We start from the raw sequence: 22824 nt of genomic DNA, 5'->3' as shown, positions 1-22824 counted from the left end.
AACGCAAATTAAAACAGGTAAGAGTCCATAACACTTCTCGTTGTACGTATTCTCCATTATAATTATCCCATTAAAACTATCAAAACCACCATCAAAATATAATCCAACGAGAATCACCCGAAATCTAAATCTGCACAAAGCAACAACTTTGAAAAATCGCCCGGAGCAGATACGCAATTTCGCAACGCGATCTACCGAGCGAGACGCAGTAGCATCCCCGTGCTCGGACACTGGGTGTCGTGCGTGGAGTTGAGCACATGAATCCTCGAAAGCCGCGACAAGGAAATCTCGTGGCTGGAGGCGGTTGGGGCTGGCCGTGGGCCCATCGGTCTCTCGGCGGTCGCGTCCTCCGGCTGTCGGCGTTCGTGGCTGTTCGGCTCGATTCGGTCTTTTCCGGGCGCGTTCCATCGGGGAGGCGGCGCGCGCCTCGTGTCTCACGGAACGCGTCTCTCAGTGATTACCGTGCAGTCCTTGCGACACGACCTAAGGTTTCCTTTGCTACTGCTTCGACAACAGGGGGTTGGCCGCGCGCGCGCCACACGAACACATCGAGCGAATGATACAAGTATCGCTGCGTGAAATCGCTCCTTTATCCAGTACTGGTCGTCCTTCGCGGTTAAAACAGCCGCAAGAGTGAAAGAAATTGAACGTATGCGATCGCGCGCCAAATTGAGTCGAATTGGAATATACACAGTGATCAAAGTGACACGTCAGGGAACACTTGTTCGTTATACTTCTTCGTGTTACTAGAACAAAGTTTTTGTTATAGTTTTTATAAAGATAAACGTGTATGATCGAATTGGTCATATTAACTAATAATATCAAGGTTGATCGACGGATTTGAGTTGATTAATTTGTTACATTAAAGGAATGTGGTAACAGAGGATCAGGTTCCGCTAATATCGCGCTGTCTCGCGGGACAATGGATCTGTCGCGTGGCGAGGGTCGATGGACAATAGGCCCGGCAGCTTGACGGGTCTTGTGACAAGCTACTCGAGCGACGGATCGCGAGGCTACTATGTGGTACACACGCACGTTAATCGCGCGAGATCGATCTTTTCAACTTTTCAACAAGTTGTAACGCATCAGGTACGCCGGTTAATCTTTCCCTCGGAGAACGATTATCCCTATTCGGATTCGGATTGTGCTATTTGTGTGTGCGTGTGTACTCGAAAGAAGCGCGTACCGGGGGTGGAGTATTTTATCGATACCCTTCGTAAGACCCGAAAGATAGTAGGACGATGTTTCTGTTTTGAGTTGTAGTGAATCGTTGGTGAAAGAAAAAGTTTTTCGGCGACTTTCGATAGCAAGCAAGGTTAACGAGTTGTTAATTGATCAAGAAAAAACAATTTTTGACAACGTTTTTCGAATCGACAACCCTTAGAAACCATTAGAAAACTTTGGAAACAATTTCTTTGGTGAAAATTGTGTAACGTGGTTTGACGATCGTCGAAGCTTCGACTGTTGCAGCGTTCTCAGAGAAGCGATTGACTTTGGAAAGGAACAGGTAAGCACGCCTCCAGAGAGCTCTGGGAATTTGTGGGTGAACACTTCACCGCGAACTCGTGTCGTATATTTCATGATATAATGGGGTACTCGAGGGAACACGAGTGTTACTCTTTTGAATTTTGTCGTGTATAGGGATGAAAATAAGTTTGTTCTTTGCGATAAATCTAGTTGGTTAGGGGTGGTCACGGACATCGTCAACGTTCTTCAGATCCGTCGGGTGTTCACGTTTCTTGTTCTACTTATTGGAATGACTCCTAAGAGCGGTAACATAAAATATAAGAATATCAAGAGACGAACGTTAAAACTGTCGAGCTTAACGTTTTCATCATTCTTTTATCCATTTATTTAGTGAGATAATGAGAAGATATTGCGTCTTTTCACTTTGACAAGTGGAGGCATAATTGAAATAACAACGCAAACCACTTTCATAACAACCTTTCCAAAATATTTTAGGACATAACGAGAAGTCATTGTATCTTTTGACTTTAATCAATGCTGACACAATTGAAGACTTCATCAAGGCTGTTGATTCTACTCTATTTTCGCAATTTCCCCTTCTATTTGCATGACAATATAATTAGAAGATATTTGATGTTTCGGAGAATTCTCAATGGAATCTCCTCTGTCTGTATGTGGGTGGAATAATAGTTGGGCCACGATATTAAGAATAATTAATAGCTTTAACTAATAAGAGAAATACAGGTTACTATTTAGTCGTTTAATTAAACAGGATGCATAGATTGTACCGAAAGGTTATTTAAATGTTAACCCTACAATAGTAGTTTTCGTTTTCTATGTATCGAGCATAACAAATTTCAATTTATTCTGTCAGTCCGTTGTTCTTACATTATTAATTGGTTGTCTCTGAAGTGGAAACTTCTAATTATAATCATGCAATTAAAAATTAATATAAATCAGTACCATATTAATTACAGACATAACTAAAAGGATAAAATCTAAATAAAGACTTGCTTTAACTATTAAATATTATAATCTTAAAACTTAAAAGAACTTAAAAGAACAATATCTGACAAACTGTAGAATATTTTAATATTTTAAAAGAACCCCGTTTTGCTATTAAAGTAAGACATATTATAATAGAATATACTAATTTTACGATGAAATTTGGAGAAATTTTACCTTAATGAAAATAGCCTTGCCACGACGACTCATTATACCTGCATTATGTGTATTTTGTACAATTCTACGACTTGAAGTTTCCCATAAACACATAATTATTCGTAATATTAATATAGTCATTAGTTCAAGTGATCAAAGACTTTGTCTCGTTCGGGTTATCTGATACTGATAATTTCCAATCGCGACGATTATTAAGATCGAATTCGCATTATCACCCGAGTCTTTAACGTCACGAGCCCGCATCGTTATCCGTATCAATCGTAATTGTTAAAACAGAAGAACTACTTCACCCGCTTCATTGCTGCAAAATTTCGAGCAACGGGAGTCGTTCATTTATCGTATTATTATATATACTACCCTTTAACTATGTGCAAAATTCGAGTCAAATTACTAGCTAGAACGTCGCGCACACCGTTCTCCTCGTTAGAGGAGAGCAGCTCACTAAGAACTCCGTTGTGCTCTTGGCATCTGTGGTTCGGAATCCACTTAAAACTTCGGATCCCCGTATAAGTGACCACAGTGGTCGATGTCAGCTAATACGAAGATGCGTGTACACTAGAGGAAAATAATGATAACGGATTAAAAAAGTGGTTATGGTTATCATCACACTACGAATGTCTATGCAATTATTGGAATTTTAAGAGCACAAAAAATGCATAGAATATACATAATTCACGGAATATTCAAAATAAGATAACTTACAAGGTAATTTAGGTAAAGTTATTGGTAGCGTGAAGGTGCAATGACAAGATACGTAGTTTTCTTGATCCTCCTCGATATATAGATGATTAGAAATTGTATTAGAAACTCTATTAGAAATTTTGAGACTGATGAAAAATTTCCGCGTCTAATAGATGACAGATTTATGACCATCTCGTCAATAACAAAAATACAAATACTTTATATTTATTATTATACCAAGCGAAGATAGGCCAGTTACGTCGCAAACCAGTCAAATTTATTTTTTTTCAACTAGCCTCCCATCCAGTCCAGTCCTCTCATAATATCGAATACGCTAAACAAATTCCTGTCTAAAGTTAATTTCTCCAATTCCTATCATAAAAGTATAAAATTTCATAGAGATACTCATAGCCTATTTATCACCCACAAAGCAACGAAGTGACAAAGGCAGCAAAATTTACGCGAAATCAACTTGCAGAGAGAACGATGGAACGAAGGCGAAGCTGGCGATGAAGAGGGGAAGATTTTGTGAAAATCCGGTAAGAGAGAATCGGGAAAACTTTAATTACGGAATTATTCGGAAGTTAGTGGAAATGCTTGCCCGAAACAGAAGGCTTTTCTCGATCGAGGCGTCGTTAATGGAGTAAGATCAGGTTGCCGGGCTCGTTTGCACAATAAGGTGTCGATCAGTCGGAAACAATCATCCCGAATAATAACAGCGAGTAGCGAGAAGCGTGTTCTGTTCGATGGGAAGTACGAGTTGCAGCGTCGTAGTCGTTGGTGACGGTAGTGGTGGTAGTTCGAGGCGGCGGTGGCGGCGAATTGAATAAGGAAGAATGGCTGTAATTCACGTCGGTCTTTCTGACGTCGCTTCCACTTTTCTGTCGCGCTTATTCATTTTTACAGCAGTTGTGTCTGATGCGGCGCAAAAGATGCTCACGACCCAGTTTAACAGAGCCGACGAGCGGACGATGTAATTATGATTTAGAGTGGTCGCGCAATTTTTTATTCTTTTTCTCTTTTTCTACGCTTTCCCTTTTTTTTATTATCCTTCTGACTCCTCTCCTGCTACCCTTCTGACGTTCTACCGCGAGGTTGCACCGAGAATGGAGGATGTCTTTCCAAGCGTGACAACGAAACTCGCGACAAAACCTTGCAAATACCGTTGTTGCATCTAGTTCATACGAACTCTCTTGCTGTTTGAACGTTTTTATTTTTATTCTTTTCTCGTCGTTGTTGCAGAATTGTTTGACGTTTGCACAAGCTTTTTGCTTTTTCGCGCTACGCCGGAGTTCTCTTTGCGTCCACGTCCACGTTTCGGCGAAAATTTTCAGCTATGTTTCGGTGCGTCGTTCGTATAGGTATTGGATCGCCGCATTCGTCATAGGAGAAGTGGATTTAATATAATAGATTTTGGCGTTTCTGAGCTTGGATTTCGATGGCGCGGTATTTAGATAGTAATTATAGTTGAAACCTTAGAAAATGGAGAACCATCTCGGGTTTCTGGTCCTCGTACAAGACCCTCAAGGCTCGTATTGTCCTTTGACCCTTGTTGCGGTTAATTTGAGGAAATTAATTCTTCACCATCTAGTACGGGAAATGACGCGTAGAATTCTGTGGAACCTATTTCGTGAAAATACAATTCGCATTAATTCTCCTAAAGATTTCTATAAAACAAATCACTTGAAGGAGAATAACGATTAAAACAATAGATAAGAAACTATTTACCTAATGAAACCACTGTGCTCAATAACGAAGATTCGAAAAAGGAGAGAAGTGTTTAAATTAATCGAAAGTAATTTCAAGAAACAATTATTCGAACTATTCAAACAACTTTCGAAAGAAACAAGGAGTTCCAATCGTTTCCTTTACTTTGCAATTGTCGGATCTCGACAGAAATCGACAAAAGGGGTCATTCTGAAGATTATTCACTGAAATTAACATTTCAATTAATATTCCTCTTAATCCCAGATGTCGGTAGATAAATAATCAGCAAATTTACGCTGTCACGGTCGATAACGCAACTGCATGGCATCGTTACTATTTCGATATTTACCTGTCCCAGTGAAACTGTAGTCAGATAATTCCAGTACTTTTAAATACAGAGGTTTCAATTAATAAACGAACATACACCGTTATGTCGAACGTTCGATAAGCGATATCTCATGGTTGGACCGCGGAATTTTATGCACTTATAGGAAATTTGAAAGCGCAAAATTGTACAAGATGCGCATAACTTGAAAAGGTATATAAATTATCCGAAATATAATGCTCTTTATAATATTTGTCAAGTGAAATAATTTTCCATTGAGGTCTTGCTTTTTAAATTATATGCTCAAAAATATGAAATTGCGTACAAATTTGCAATCTATTCTTGGGTAAACGTTGTTTCACTAAGAGCCTGGCTACGCAAATTCCACAAAGAAACGGACGCTCGAATAATTTTCTAAATTGGACAACTCTGTACGAGATTCAATAGCGTAGCGTTTTTCGAAAAGCGACATTAACTCGTAAGAAGACAATTTCGCCGAGTTGTTCGACGTTTCTGTTTCCAAGTTCGCACGTTGTACGAAATCAGAAAAGTATCACAATACTAGGAACCGTTATAGTAGAGTTGAACGAAGGCAAATTAGACACTTGTCGCTGGTTAACCCGCAATTTTCTTAAAAAAGGCTCGCTATCGAGGAAACAATTTAGCTTGTCTGTGGACGAAAATAAGGACTCCTTCCATTCGAAGGACAGAGTCGTTTGTCGGTGCAATTCCACCTGCCTCGAATCCATTGTGAACCCCGTGATTTTCAGCGGCTCATTTTGCGTTCGAGCGTGTCAGATCAAAAATGGTGAACTGCTATTCTTTTTTGTCTCACATGTATTCATTATGATTCTTGTGATGTGAGGATATCGTTTGTGGTTTTCTTTCGATGAAGATTTTACACTTATTGTGTAATCGATTGGTCAATCTTTTTCAAGAAAGATGATTTCGTGCGAATCTTTGAATCTTAGTATAAAGTTTTTGTTAGCGTGCAGATAATATTGTTGAAAACACTGGCGAAAGTATTATCAAATCATTAGGAATGTAACATTATTTACAGTAATGAAAAAGTATTAGCTACTAGCACGGGAACCCCGCAGACCGATTCACGCCAATTTTAATGAAACTTTGCATAAGTACTTTTTATTTTATAATAAACAATATAATTATATATATAATATCTTATAATATAATTTTATGATATAGTATAATTGGACCTACCTAAGAATTTAGTCGCAATTTGTTCGTGCACGTTATTAAAAGAAAAATCAACTCTTTTATTCGAGCCGCCCGTTGTATGTAAGTGCTTATAAGTCGTAAACGACAAAAGATATCAAAAAGCGGTTGAAATAAAAGTCATACTGTGTCTTGAGATTCATAAAGCCGTGTGAGAGTTGTTTTTTTTCAAAAAACTAGTTTTTTACGATGATGACATAAAGAATAACTTTTTCAAGAAATTTTTCACACAGATTCATAGGTTTCAAGATACGATATAACTTTTATTTGAATCATTTTTTTATATCCTTTGTCGTTTACAATTTATAAGGACCTAAATACACGGGCCGGTTTGGATAAGAGGGTTGATTTCTGCCTTAAAGTAAAACACGGGCACGAACGAACTACGGTTAAATTTTGAGTACATCCAAAGAACACTTGTGCAAAGTTTCATCAAAGTCGGTGTGTATCGGTGAAGGGAATACCCATGTAAGAGCGAAATATTGTTGAATGTACCGAAGAAGTATTATTATAAACGTGATATTTTTGAAAATATTGAAGAATTATTTAGAATATAAAACAACTATACTGCGAATGTTTATACATTAAAAAAAAATTTAAGTTGCAAAAATGCACGACGTAATACGAGAATAATACATAAAATACACAAAGTAAAGCATACATGTGGCAATATTTAAAGTGAAACGAGTCTCTGCGTATGTTTCATTTTTAAAATCACTCTCGTAAAACTATGAATTCACATAAACATCCACAGTCTAACAATAACTACTCGTATTTATAACCCTATACAAAGCACCTTACCCTTGTCAACCACGACAAATAAATCACTCTCGTAAGCCGGTGACAGAGAAGAGAATCACGTCGTTTCTACGCCCTTCATTTATATTCCTTTTAATATTCGACGAGCGCGTTGGCGAATTTGAAGCACGTCCTGCGTGTGCTGTTAGCGTGCCAAGGCTCGCGAAACGTAGTCGACGACTGTTCGGAACAACGGCTGGGCCGAATTCGTGAATGAGGATCGTCGTCGGGAAGCACATTAAAATTCGAAGAATATTCATAAAGCGCGCGCGCGCGCGCGCTCCAGTGAACGGGCGAACAGCCGCAAGAGTGCGACGGACAAAAGACGGAAACCCAGCTCCCAGGCTTTTCCTGAGGCCTGAAAGACTGACGTTGCATTTGGGGAGTGCATATCTGGTGCAATCGAATTCCCGTGGCCGTCGCCGTCGGATTCGCCTATTGTCAAACCAGCCAGCCCCTCTCTCTCTGCTCTCCTGCTACGCCCCTTATTGCGCCAGCACGTTTATGGGACAGAGAGATCGGGTGAAGAGAGGATCGTTAGGGTTCAATCTCTGAGCCCCTCGAACTGACCGCCGAATAGTTGCGCGCGCGTCGATGCATTTACATGGAAATCTCGAAGCGGCCCCCCTCTCTCTCTCTCTTTCTCTCTCTGGTCGATTACATTCCGCGCATTATGACGGTTCGTTGTCCATCCTGACCTCTCTTAAGAATTCGAGGAATTTTAGTGTAATCCGTGCTTCAGAATATTTTGTCAATTGAGTAGGATTCTGTTCTTTGATTGGCGGAAGAAGGTTACTTTGTGTGAGAGATTTGGTACGTAGATATTTTGAAATAATCTGTGAAATTCTTGCGAACTCAGGTTTTTCTACGCTTTAATATCATTATTGTAGTAGTGAGAGCATAGTTGCTGATTGCTAAGCGATCTTTGTATACACAACATATATCATTGTCAAAGATACAATGTTACAAATACTATTTTTTAAATAGAAATTTATATTTTATGTCATCTTTTTAAAACAAATGAACTTATGGTAATAGCAAGTCATTCGTACACTCACGTAATGAAATTAAGAAATTGATAAAAAATGAACGTGATCAGTCAGGCTTTTCGAGAGGCTTGCATTACGAACGAGTCGTTCCAAAACCACATTGACCAACTCTACATGTAAATTGGTAACTAGTTATACGAATTTTATCGCATAACGGTTCATACGTGTACATGGAAATTTCACGTTTATAGCTGAATTTTAGTTGAAGATCTCAAATTCTCACACTCAGAGAAGCGCAAGAATCATTTCGAACAGAAAAAAAAACTCATACTGACAAAACGCCTCATCACATAAACATTGTGTTTATGTTTGTTAAATTTTAATATGGCCAAACTATCGAACAAAATGCAACCCTTGACGCTTTTTCGAAATCGGTATCATCTGATAGTATCGTCGGTCTCTAAAACCTTGGCTATGCCGAATTTCCCTGGCAACCTCGTACACGCGGCAAATCCAACCTCCAAAGGGTCTCGCGTTGAATGTGAAAAAAGAGCAGCGAACGACGCGACCGTTTTTCGAAAAGCGGCCTGGCGAAAAACCAGGACGCGATTACAACGAATGCATAACGTCAGCAAGCGGCATATAGGGGAATATCAAAAAAAAGAAAAAAAAAAGAAAAAGAATGGAGAGAGAAAGAGAGACATCGTCTCACAGCAGTAGACTGTAATGGGTGTGCAATCGCTGTTGGGACTGAATACGAGACCTTGCACGCGCGAGAAAGGAAAATCAGCAGAATGGAATTGGTCTGTGTGTGTGTGTGGGAGTAAAACATTGAAAGAAAGAAAAAAGAAAGAGAGAAGCGTGTGCGTTTGGGGGTTGTGAAACGCGTGAAAGGGCGAAAGATGGCGGCCGTACAGGGGAGTCGGATGGGATTGGTGAACATGAATGGTGGTGCGATCGAGTGAAATTTCACGTGTTAACGTTTGCAAGCTCGATATCAACGGGCGCTGTATTCGTGATATTGCGCCACACACGAAAAGAAACGCGTTTCAACGAAGGACTCGGTGCGCCGTGAAGCTCTCGCGAGTCTTGCGATAACGAGTTTTCAACTTAGTTTTTTGTCCCAGACGAGTTACCCACTCGAATCGAGAACCATGCTGTTGGTTAAGAAGCAGCCGTGTTTGAGGGTAGGTGATGAAGTAAAAGGATAGGAGACAATGGAAATTTTCGTTGAAGAAATATTGCTTCTGAAATATACGTTTACTGTTGTGGTAGAATAATAGGAAAGATATATTTCGATATTTTGATTTTATTAGGAGAAGTAATTGACTTGAAGAATTTTGTTATCAATATTTTTGCCAAGTATTTACGAACAGTTTACTGTTGAAATAGAGAAATGTGGAAAAATTGTTTTGATAAAAATCCTGAACGATTTTCCTGAATATGTATTTACATGATCGTTATGAAGAACAATTGTTGGTTCCAAGAATTTCGTGGATCTGAAAAAAATTAAAAATAGTGAACAGACAGGTTTTTATGAATAGCGTGTATGCAGGAAGTATTTGGGTGATAATTAGACTGTGGATATTTATACATTTATGGGAAATTTAAGCGTAAAAAATATATAAATAGCATAAACAATCTTCTAATATTATGAGTATTTTTCCCTTATCTTAACAAGCTCCATTTATTCAATTTTATTCCTTATTTCGTCGGAGTTGTTCTTCTTGAGAAAAATGATTTTACATCATACTTAGACGATGATCAAAGGATAATTTTAATTGTTGTTGGACAAGTCGATTTTTGGGCTGAAAGTTACGATTGGTGCAAAAGGTGGAAAAGTCCTCGTTGAATTTCAGATGGATCAATCAGCATTACAAATAGGTCACAACGGCGTTTCGTTTTTTGATTTAAATTAATAATTAGGATGCTGATCTTTTGCGCGCTTTTTCGATGATGCGTTTCATTTTCAGCTCTTTCATTTGCAATCCACCTCGTATATCGGCGTGTTACAAATCGTTAACGTACAAAGCCCACTCGATCTTGCATTGATAGTTTTCAATTTACGTGAAACGTGTTCGTCTCCATTGTCCGCAAACGCGAAATTTTTCCGGCAGAACGGTATCCCTTTTTTCAAATAGGATTTGGCTTTCAGGATGCATTTCTTTAATTATTTGTCGCCATTCTTCTCCGGTTAACAGCATCTTTTTTCTTCAAGTAATGCATTTCCAAGCGAAAAACATTACAGAATGCTAATTAATTAGTTCCTTAATATGCACGTGTTGAAATGCAGCAAAAGCAGTTTTAACTACAAATGTGTCAAGTAAAGGAACGAGGAGAGCTGTTAAATTGAAAAAAATTAATTAGTGGAAGAGGTAGAAAAAATTGAACAAGACGAAAAGATTATGCTACATCGTTCAAAGTGAGAATGAACTTCCACTGGCAGTCCTACGTTACCTAACCCTAATCAATTAGCATCTGTTTAAGGTTCTTTTTCCTTTTGAATTCTCCGAACGGATGCTTTTACACTTTCCGCGAACCCTTTTATAAGTCGAGCCCTCGTTTAACATCAAATTCAGAATCGACAAAGAAACTTTCGCTGCAATCCAATACTGTTGCATTAATTGATATTCAATGAAATACCTATTACAGTATGACAAATCGAATGAACCCGAATTAGATTTTAATCGAGCCAAATCGAATTCTACTTTCAATTATAATTTCGATCTTTTACATTTACTAGATATAGAATTTACTAGATACTCTCCAGTTTTAAAAATAAGTTCTTATTCTACTTCTCTGAAATCTAATTTTCCGTATTCTTTAGTGTTTCAATATTCTCTATTATTACATGAAAACTTGAGAGACAGCAACGATGGTCAAAGCTGTTACAAAGAACAGAAAGAAGAAAATAAGAAAAGCAAAGGTCATTAAAAAGGCATAAAACTTGTACGAAAGAAATTAATACGAAAAGTATACGAACAAAAACTATAATGTAAGGAACAGTGTATACACAGTGGTTACAGAAAATATTTGCACACATTTTCTAATGAAGATTTTTTGTCAGGCTCTTCATTTTATTCTCATAGTACCTACCACATCTTTTCAGTCATTTTTTGTGGATTGAATCGATAAAAGTTCGGAAAAATTTATCGTTACCTAAAATTTTCCTCCAATAAACGAAATTCCCGTGAACGTAGTTTTACTGTAAATAAATAAAAGAATTACAAGATGGAAAATTCGATTACACCAATATACACTATACACCAATAACATTATTGGAAATAACGTGAAACACATCTAAAGATCTTGACAGAAATGACATAGCATAATCGTTTAATCCCACAACGCAGATTTGGTATAAGGGACAAGATATAATTGAATATATAATTGAATTCCATAAAAGCTATTTGCGTTGGTCGGTCGTTGACGGCATTTGATCGTCGTAGGCGACGTAGTCTCTCGTCCATCTTCTTGTATCTTTTGATCTAAACACGCGGCGATTTTTTCTGTTCGAAGGTGGTGAGCAACGCGAAACTCCTGAAAAAAAAGAAGAAAGGGGTTACGTGAAGTTGCTGCAGAAACAACTGAAGAATCGTACGCGTGGTGACGAGGACGCGCGTGCTGACGCGGGACAGAGCAAGCCAGAGAGAGTGAAGTAAAGGAAGAGGGTGGTGGCAATCGACGGATAAGAGTTTGAGTCGCAGAAAGTGGTTTGGAGTAGAGACTGGCGCGAGTTAGCTCGGCGAAAAGGGAGGTGGAGGAGCGTCGAAAGCACGGAGCCGGCTAGAAGAGGAAGCTTCGCTTGGAAAAAGAAATAAAGCTCGAATCGGTAGCGCGGGTAGCCCGTGGCTCTCCGTGTGCTTCATCGTTGTGCAAAAGGGAGATCGCCGTTTCAGAAGGAAAAGGACAACTTGTGTGCATCGTCGAGGGAGAAGAAAGAGAGAGATAGAGAAGGGAGAAAAGAGTGAAAGGGGAGACGTGTGTCGTTGACGTGACTACGAGTGACGTGACGTGACGTGACATCGAGGCGTCGAGATGCTCCTGGATGAGATGGCCGCCTCCGTTCACACGCTCCTGTCATTTCTTCTCGTCCTCGGTGCTTGTACGCTGTGCCGCGGCAGGATCACGAATCAGGAGATAGGTGAGTGGAAAAATATTGCCAGCTTGCTTCTTACGAAGTGATGTTACGAAACGCTTTCCGCGCGCTTGCTTCTTACGCTTCCCGAACATGGATTCGCGAGAATAGAGATGATATCTTTTGGGGTGGTTAGCGAACGACGCAGTAAAGGGGAAATCTGTTTTCCTTCCGACGTACTACCCTTACACTTGAGTCTTCGATCTCAGGTTTTTTCCTTTTATATCTGTGTTTTAAGTGATCGATTTCATGGATTTGTTGATTCGTATTATTAGGAAATATTCATGTTTCCTTCAAATCGATTGTAGATCAACTACCGTATATTCTATTAGATGTTTCATTCATTATTTGAAAACAGCCCTCTCATCAAACCCTTTAATTTAAAAACTAAGAAGAATCTAAATTAGATGACTATTTTGCATGACTTATAAGGATGACTTCATCGAATTATACAAATTTTACGGAAATAATCAATCGCAAATTACTGCACCAAAAATAATCATGAATATACCACTGATTTAAATGTACTATATACAACGTAACGTACAATAGAATAACAATCAACACTGCCAGTTTAAAAAAAACATACTGTAATTCACATACAACTTCATTGTTAAAAGATGATATCAGTACCGTATGACCTGTTTCCTTCTTCACTTGTTAATAATTTTTACACGTTCGCATTTCAGGAAGCTTTCGATCGAACCCAGTATTATCTATCCGAATCGCTCATTAGTTTCGCGTCATTAGTTTCGAAGTATTCGCTTGCGGGGGAGTAAAAATCGGGGCGAGAAATTGCGAGCCACGGCAACCTGTGGCTTTCTCGCATCGTTCTTTGATGTTTCGGTACGATCTCGTCTAAATAATTAACCGAAAAACTAACTTGAAATCACGGTGTTATACTCTGATCATTGCATGAACTTAATTAATTATCGTGTGATGCAAGCTGTTCGCGCATATCCCTTCACTTCCAGCATGTCTCACGTACAACGTGTATAATTACGTCAACTGGAACTTCGCTGCATAAAGGGCTATAAAATTCCTTCATTCTTGTTTCCCTTCGCCAACATATTCATGGAGGATTAATTAACAAACCAAATGACTGTACGACATCATCACGTTCTTTTGTACTATCCGTATTGACCTGATCATCTTCCTATATCCCTTTCTATTTTGTCTGTTCTTTATCCCCTTCAACCATCGCAGATTTATCAACCACTGCACATATTAACTCGATGTATCAACGTGTATTAACGTTTACAATTCGTTCCGTATTCTCTCGTAAATTGTAAACTCCGTTACCATACCATTTTCGCGGATCTTTTTTATCTCACAAAGTTGAAGCATTGTTTATTTGGTAATTTAATTTTTGATGTGAAGGTGGATCGAAAAGGATTGTTAGTATGAAATGTTAGTATGAGAGTATGACAACGGGTTAAGTCGATTTTTGTTTCATTTTCTGTGTTGTAGCGAAGTTGTTTTATTTCATTGTTTATTATAAACGTCACTTTTTGCACTGCCATTTTTTGCGGATTTCATTCATCCCATAAAGGTTAAGGAATTGTTCGTTTGGTAGTTTAATGTAGGGGATTTTTTTTGAGAAAAATTATTCGGATGAACCTTCAGCAAAGGTATAGTAATGAGTTAAGTGGCTGAATTAAATGTCGAATTTTATTTACTTTTTATTTTTGTAGTATAATGACGTTATCTAATTTTGATGAGTCTAATGCAATAAAAGGGAACGAAGGGAATTAAATATCAACGTGAAAAATATTACGTTCGCTGGTGTGTTCATGTTATGTAATAAAGAGAATCGGCTTAACTGGATTTTTTTAACATTTTCAGTACAGTCGCGGGCAATGCAACCAGAAAATACGTTTCCTCCCCTGGAGGGATTATTTAAATTCGGATTCGTCGAATTGGAAGCAAATTCGAATTTATATTTAATTAACCCTCCGGGGTAGGTTTACATGAATCGTCACTGGCAAACAGGAAAATTGTATTTTAATATGTGAGCGATTTAGTCACGTGCGTTTATTGTCCAAAGGAGAACAGTAACTATTTTTCAAGTTATGAACAATAGCATTTTGCGCTAGAAACACATATTAATGAATCAGCTGACAAACTTTTCTCTCTGTTTCGAAATTTCATTCATATTCTGTCTCACTTGACATGAAATCTGCAAAACAATTAAGTGGAAACCTCAAATAATGATCGATAATACATTTTAATCAAAGTTGAATTATCAATAGAGTGTGGTTGTACGATCCCTATAGATCGTTCTAGAACACACAGATTGAAAACGAATGTAAAACCAGTAGGCGATGTAATGTTGAACAAACTAAAACATTAAATGCTTGAAATCCAAAAAACAGTATAATTTTGAAAACTGTTTTTTAAACCTGATCCTAATCCTAATCTAATACGTGCTAAATGTGCTTTAGACGCTTATTCGAGGTTGCCATTCAATTCTCTATCAAAGTTTCATTTTCTGTATTATATTCGTTAAAAGTATGAATTCGTATAAATGACTACACTGTAGACTTTTATGCATTTTTATATTTTTCTGAACACACCCGAGGAAATGAGATTTCAATAGAAATTTGTTTCATCTACCAAACGTTATTTGTGCGCATTTTGGTATCTTGAAGTTTCACAAAAATTCGCAGAAATCCGCAGTCTCATAGTAGCTGCTTCAAGATCGTCACGTGTATACATTCTAATCTAGAAGACATACATGAGCGCCGCAATTACGTTAATAACGAGCAGTTCGCTGGTCAAACGACGACACAGGCGACAAATCTGATTGGGGGTATCTGCGAGTATTGCACGCGACTTGGAGGCTACAAAGCGAATCGAATGGAATCGACGCGACCACGTGGCCGCGTTTGCGGCCAGGGTGAAATTCGCAGGATCAAAGGCGGTTTCGTGTCCCTCGAGGCAGGCTCGATTCGCGGCTGTAACGTCATTTTGGCAAACAATCGGTCGTCCGTGCGGCTGTATCGCGCGGATCTGCCCCGCGCCGGGACTGCGATCACGAGCGGAGCGGAGCGAGCCACGCGACGAGCCACGACGAGAGCGGTCTCGTTAGAACCGCAATGGGTAAACGGGTTAAAAACCCCCCACCCTTTCCCGCATTTTCGCTCGCGAGCAACGAAATTACATGGCCGGTGTATTCTGTAGCTTTTGCCGCTAGACGATTCAATTTGCGCATTAGCTGCGACGGCGCACAATGCTTCGTTCCGTATAAATAAAGTGGAGCAAAAAGAAATTAAAGCGGCCGCCCCCGCCTACGCTGCCGCGAGCACCTGTCTTTACAAGGGTTGCCAAGGGTTGAATAAGATGAGGGACGTAGTTTAGTTGTTTCTTTGCTCGCGTTTTTCTGATGTTTTCTTTTTCTTTTTGGAACATTTTGTTGTTTTTTTCTTTCTTTCGACCATCTGTTTTTTTTTTCTTGGGTGGTTTATTCGTTGTTTATCTCGTTGATGGGATAAGGGTGCGTTATATATGCAGGGTATGGTGTGAATTAATCAGGTATTTGAATACATACGTAAAATTTGAAAATGCAAAAGACCATAGAATGTATACTATATGAAAAAATATACAAAATGTGAAAATTACAGTGCTTCCTGTAATATTTGACAAGTGAAATAACTTTCTATCGAAGTTCTACTTTTTTAATTGCATTCTCGAAAATATGAAATTGTATAAAAATTCGCAGTTTAGTTATTACGATATTTGAATTGGTGTTGCGAAGAACCTATTGTAAACGACTTTTAAAAGTGTACCTTTTTCTTTTATATTAGTAATTAAAGTTAGCCTGAACTAAATAGTCTAGCCTGAAAAACTAACAAAGATTTAGATGTTATTGATATTTTTGTTGTATTTATTTCACTGGTGGAATGAGAATTTGTACTAGTATATTGGGATGTTATGATTTTATGGTGTAATTATAGTGAGAGTACGTTGCCTGCCGTTTTCCATATTTTTTAGAATTGTAGAAAAACGTATTGTGTCATAAATTCGTAAGTCAGCACATATACGACGAAATGTTTACGAGATGCGGGATGTACAATAAACAAATTTACAATAAACAGTGAATTGTATGCGATTCTATTTCAGGATATTTTTGGAATGTTATATTTTTGTCGAATTTTTAGGTAGTGATATTTTTTTATATATCTTTTCGATGAGTTACAAAAATAAAAATTTGGAATAATCAAGTTATTTAATTAAAATTGTCGTATTTATAGAAAGGCATCTTTTAATGTAAACTATTATATATTTGTTTCAGTCTACATGTTCAGTGAAATATATAGCTTAACTCATAGCTTTATGGAAAATATCCGGGTAATGTTGTTCGGTGTTCACGCGTTATTGCGTAATATTTCATTCAAACGTTGTGTCAACATTAATACCCTGTGGATCTATTTAATTTTAAATCTTCCTGATGTATATATTAATATGCATTCTCCAACAGAATGCATTAATTAATCCATTCCAACCTAATTATATTTACAATATTCGATATTCATAGAATTTTTACCTACTATCTTTGGAACGCTGATTTTAATAGTTAAATTTCATTTTAATTATCATAATTGAACTACAGTCCTAAAATTCAAGTATGCTAAGATTGAAATAGTGACACAAATTTTTGTAATTATACTACGCTAAAAATACCTAAATTAAAAATTAATCCAAATTATTCTAAATATAAAACGCCATAAAGCAGAGTAAATTAAATTCACCCATTCAGCATCGATGTTACTCAAATTACCAATTAATTAAACGATTCTATGAAACTTTAATGCATTACGTTTCTCGTACAAAAATACCAGTAAAGATATCTTAGCGATTAATATTCGTTAAAAATTAATTTTTTACAAAGCTTAACGATGGTTCGGTCAATGGAAGGGTTAAACAATTCTCTTATAAAAGTCGATAAAACTGAACTCTTATAAAAATCTCGATTCATCTTTTACAACAATCCTTAAAGAGATAATTTTACTATGGGTTTACTATGCCTTACCACCGACATTTTTGCATATCACGAATCATTCGAACCATCTTCCTGACACTACGTTTAATCTCGATATAAAATCCATCAAGCCGATCGATATATCGCCGCGCATGGTAACCAAATGACATCGAGTAAGGACGTTAATTAACGTTACCGTAATATCCAGAAGATACGATTTTAATCGGTACCTTTAATTAATCAAATGCTTTCAGTTTACGTAGCGCAGTCAAGTTGTCTAACCACCTGCTCGATCAAGTATCAACTTCCCATTTCCTTCTCTCTCTCTCTCTCTCTCTCTTTCTCTCTCTCTCCCACTCCCTGTCTCTCTCTCTTTCTCTCTTTGCGACCCTTTCTCCTTGTACACTCTTGGATTCCGTTGGTTTCTCGGCCCGCTGGCTATAACCATCCACCATCTCTCTTCCTTCCTTAGGACCTTCCTTCACGCTTCGAGGAGCTATAATTACTTCCGTTTCGCTCTCAACATTAAATAAAACACTGCGCATCGCTTAATCGTCCGCTCGAGCGTGTATAAAGCGCCGAATCGACTTTGCTTTCGCATATTTAAGTCGCATCCCCCGATCCTTGACGTCCGAGTCCGTGACGACGTCATCGACGAATTATTGCCTCCTCTTCATCTTCCTTGACTTCTTGTTCATGACGAAATCTCCGTGGTCGCACGTCTTTCGTCCCGACAAAACAGCTAATTGGACGTCTACCTTCGGGCCCAGCGTTTTCTGTGATTCGACATAACTCGAGTCGTTCGCCGGTGTCTATTGTGCTAGTTTCCTAAGTGAGTGGCTGTTTACTGGCCAAGAGTCGACAGAGAAAGAGTAACAATCTTCACGCGGTCAAAGGACTGTTGGTGTAATAGCTTTAGGGCCTAGAGTCTGAAGTCTGGACTTAATGTGGCACAGGTATGTAAAGAAGAAGGGGCAAAAATGGTTTTTGCTGGCTCGAAACAGATTGTTGCGCCGAGGGTTGGTCATGTAATACGCTCGTTTCACGAGGGCGTGAGTGCTCGCAGCTATTGTCAACCTCCCTTTGCCTTGGTGATGCTTTTAGCCAGTGTCTACGGTGGAATTAGCCACTTAAAGTTTAATTGCCGTGGCGTGGACGAACATTTGCGTTCGGCCGACTTTAATCTCCGCGAATTAAAACTGAAGTTTAACTTTGGTACATTCCATGCTCGACACATCTGCACCGTGATTACACGAGATTGAGTCGATGTTGTAAGACGAGTGGTTAACAATTCATAAGTTTTTGGTGTGTAGGAAGCTTTATGATGAGGTACATAATAGAGAGTTGATAGGGGATAGCGAGAGAAATTGTGCTTTGTTTTGTAAATAGAGGATGAATGCTTATACAAATTTATATTTTTCTGAATCTTCTATTTCTCGTCTCGCAGTAGGTAAATTCATGCCGGTAAAACTCTTCGTAAAAAAGTGCTTATTTTGCTGATATGGAGGTTATGCTATTATATTTCATTTTGGTATTCAAATTTTAATACGTACGTTCTTCTAACTTCAACGAGCACTCGAAACTTTCATTTTAAATCTTTAAATTTTCATTATTAAAAATGGTTATTGTATATATGTTTATAGAATTAGTATATTCCTTCCATCATCTTCTACACACTTCTGTTTAATTAGCCCATATTAGTTAAGCTATTAATCGAATCTACGCGCCTACAATAACCTGTACCTACGTTATAACATAGTTTTAAAATACCGTACCATACCGATATCAATATTGAAAACCACTTTTAGAAACGAAGAACTGAATAACGATAAAAATTAAACGAACAATAATTACAAATAAAAATAGGCACTAATAATCAAACCCATTAAAAGAATTCAAATTCTACACGTACGGTGCAAGGTTTGCAGAATTAAAATTTCCATTTGGTGCGTAAAATTCTCTTTTATTTCCCATAATTGTTGCTTCCCCATAAGAATTTATCTCCGTAAGAAATACATCTAAAACAGACATAAGATTTCCCTCACAAACGGCAACTCTTTCGTCGGCTTCTTGATCACCGTACTCGTACGACGTTAATTTTCCCGCGCAGTTGGTGCGCCACCTGGGATTGACGGAATCCGTTCTTATTTCAATGAAGTTTTTTCTCGTTAGATTCGTCCACGGCATCATCGCAGACTAACTAGAGTCGACCAACTTGCAAATTACTTGAACGCGAGCCGCACCGAGTCGCGATCTCCGACAACGAGGGCGAGAGCTTCCTGATCGTAATCTTTTAATTACGTCAAAAGAAAGAAAAAGAGGGGTTGAAGAAAGAAAGCAACGAGGAAAGAAACGGAACTTTAATCCACCGGCGAGGAAACAGCTCCGAGCTCTTTGTAGAAAGACACCGATTTCATATTTTCCGTCTCTTTTTCTCGATGGAAACCGTGACTGCGTCCTGGAGACGGGTCGCTATCGTCGTCGACTATCTAAAATAGCGACGATCAAAGTGTAGAATGGAGAAAAGTGCTCGCGAGGCTAATCCAATTAATTCGACCGCCCGCGAGCCTCAACGCGGAAGGCAATGGTTGGGCAACAAAGCGGAAGCTCGTTATTTCCATGCAAGTTCCAGTCGTTTGGCCGACGAGCTTGGCAGAACCAGCCTGTATCGGTTGTTGTGTTCAACTTGCACGAGACATTTTGTTCGACTTGTTCGAAAGTTACTCGCTTAGGTAAAAACTGCTCGTTGTAATAAATAGACCGGCGCACGAATGTTTTGGTGTTTCGTGTGTAAGTTGGTTAGTTTCGGGTGACTAATCGTGGCACGTGTAACTTGGAGAATTTTAGTTCGTTAAGGGCCCCGAATGGTTTAACTTGGTTTAAGGTGTAAAACATTGCGCTCGGGTTCCCGGTCAATGACTCTTTGGGGTTGATTTATTTGACAGTGGAACGGTGTTGTTCGTTTTTTCGTTGCTTCGTTTGTCAGGTTTTGCAAATGCAGCAGGAAATTGCATATATACCTTGAGATAGTTTTCTGTGCTTTCCGTTTTTACTATATGGTAGTTAAGAAAGTTTGAAGTGTTATTCAAAGGATGTTGCATTTTTAGGGCGTATTATCGGATATGATCATATTTATTCGAATTAGAATTTTGTCTTAAGAAGAAAATATCCTTAAAATTGTAAAATTATATGATGATGTGAATGAGTCACTTGATTTTGTAGAGCGTACATTTTTTCGTTAGTTTTAATTGTACGTGACAGTGACTGGCAAGAGAAAGAAATTATATAATCGTTCATATAATTTGTATGTAATATTTCCCAGGGGAAATTTCTGAAAATATTCTGCTAGAAATATTATAAAAGAATCCAACAAAATTTCCTGGAGAATGATTATTCATATATAACAATTCTTTGCTAATTCATATTTTATGCATACTTTGTACAAAATATGCTGCAATCATGAAATCTTCATTTCATCTTTTCCTGCAGATAGGACTTTGTTAATAGAAACCTTTTAATAGAAAATTCTCGAAATTCGTAGCTAAATTTTTTCACATTCCTCAACAAAGTGCAATTACAATTACAAGTGCCCATAAATTTTCATTATAAGACAATTCCCAATTTAGAACGCTCAAATTACCATGATTAACAATTATAAAAAGTTACTTCTTCTACACGCTCCAATCACGAAACACCCACTCTTCCATCTTTTCACATATGTTTCATTTTCCTGTTTTCGCAATAGAAACTTCTTTAAATTCTCCGCGTGAATTTTTTAAAAATTCTGCAATAGAACAAACAATCATTATAATAATTACGCCTTTTACACCAGTTTATATCCAACACACACCCTACAACTGCAAAACCTCTACTTGCCTTATCACTTCCTCACTACCAGAAGTCTAACTCCGCTTTCGTCGCGACTGCTCGCCGTCCTTGAGAGGCTAGAATCAACGAACCGTGTTTTCAAGCACGACTTTCCTTGGTCGAGTTTCACAGCCCCGACTCGTAACTCTAGTTGGCCGGCAATGACTTATGTGTCCGACTGGATCCGATTGTGGTCAATGTTGGAGGACCGCGGAAGACCGTAGAAGACCATGGTTCAGCCAGCCGGAAAATTTTACGATATGGAATTGATATTCGACTTTGGAGAACTGTACTGGAAACGAGTGGTAACCGGACTGCGAGGTTTGCGAGCTGCGTTTTATAGCAGTAACGGCTCGTGGTAATCGCGTTCAATCGTCCATTAATATCGGCGCACGTGAAACGCGAGTTACGATTATTAACGCGATAAAAATTTCCCCTAGTTTCGGGAACCGGGATGGACTTTACGAGGTAAGTTTCGTGCCGGACAGCGATTTCGCGCAGAAGGCGTGCACATTTCCTTTCAGCGTGAAATCAAAGTGACGTATGACGGTAAAACGTCCGCGAGGGTGAATGGCTCAGAGTCGTCGGTAGATGGGATAGAGAATCGTCGGGTTGATTGGCTGGCCAAGCTTCCGATGGTACGAGCGGATTATGGTATCGTTGGTAATTTGAACGCGTTTTACACAGTAAATAGAGAACGCCGAAATAAACCGTGGAAAGCTTTTGTGCAAATGTGCGCAAGAAAGATTGAAGTATTTAACGTGTCGATGGACTTTCTTCACCGGGTCGCGTTTGATGTGTTTGAACTTATAGAGCGTTTCACCCACTGTATTGTTCTAGCTGGAAGGTTAATTGAAACGGTAACGAATCATCGTGCACGATCGCGGTGAAATTATATTGACGACTACATGTTTATACAATTAACTAGGCCTGCTGCAGCCGAACCGTGGCCTGCCGGAATGTGATCCACGTACTGTGTTTGACCATGCGGTTATTTCGTTTGCACGGACATCTGCTCCTATAATTAACGATATTAATTTTTCCTCTCGAAATTATATGATTCCTTATGACTACGAATTAAATGAAAATTCCACAAAAATTGTATGTAATTAGCTTTTTGAACCGTATGAGTTCATATGCGTGAAGCAAAATTCATTCTTTTGGTTTATGAATGTAGATATTTTACGCGTTTGAAAAAATTCCATTACTGGCTCACACGACCGTTTATGTATGTTTAACGAACTCTTTATTTATGATCCTTGAATAAAAAAGTGTGTGATAGCTGAATATTTTTTGTAAATTAAGATATTGAATGTCTTCTTATAACGTAATGGATGTATGTCCCAATTAGTGCCAATTAGTCCCAATTAATAATAAAAGTTGAATCATATTCTCGTTTTTATGTAACCTCATAAAGATTGAAACTTTATTGATCACTTTATATTCATTTTTT

At 38.3% G+C, this 22824-nt stretch overlaps 1 protein-coding gene across 6 annotated transcripts in view; it reads left to right on the top strand.

Moving 5' to 3' along the window:
- The first annotated feature begins 434 nt into the window (after positions 1 to 434).
- LOC126922040 (hemicentin-2-like) overlaps positions 435 to 22824 on the top strand; it is a 568705-nt gene continuing 546315 nt past the window's right edge. For 4 of the 6 annotated variants that reach the window (XR_007712641.1, XM_050734213.1, XM_050734214.1 and 1 more), the window contains exons 1-2: positions 435 to 1507; positions 11905 to 12529. Coding sequence is in view for 5 of the 6 variants with exons in the window: in XM_050734213.1 (XP_050590170.1) it covers positions 12424 to 12529 (106 nt within the window). In the remaining variant the exon portion in view is untranslated. Of the gene's footprint in view, positions 1508 to 3808; positions 3870 to 11904; positions 12530 to 22824 lie in introns of all 6 variants that reach the window. The other 2 variants (XM_050734212.1, XM_050734215.1) reach the window with 2 other exon arrangements.

The sequence above is a fragment of the Bombus affinis genome, chromosome 11 (genome assembly GCF_024516045.1).
Source record: "Bombus affinis isolate iyBomAffi1 chromosome 11, iyBomAffi1.2, whole genome shotgun sequence".
NCBI lineage: Eukaryota > Metazoa > Arthropoda > Insecta > Hymenoptera > Apidae > Bombus > Bombus affinis.
This window is presented reverse-complemented; position numbering and strand designations above follow the sequence as displayed.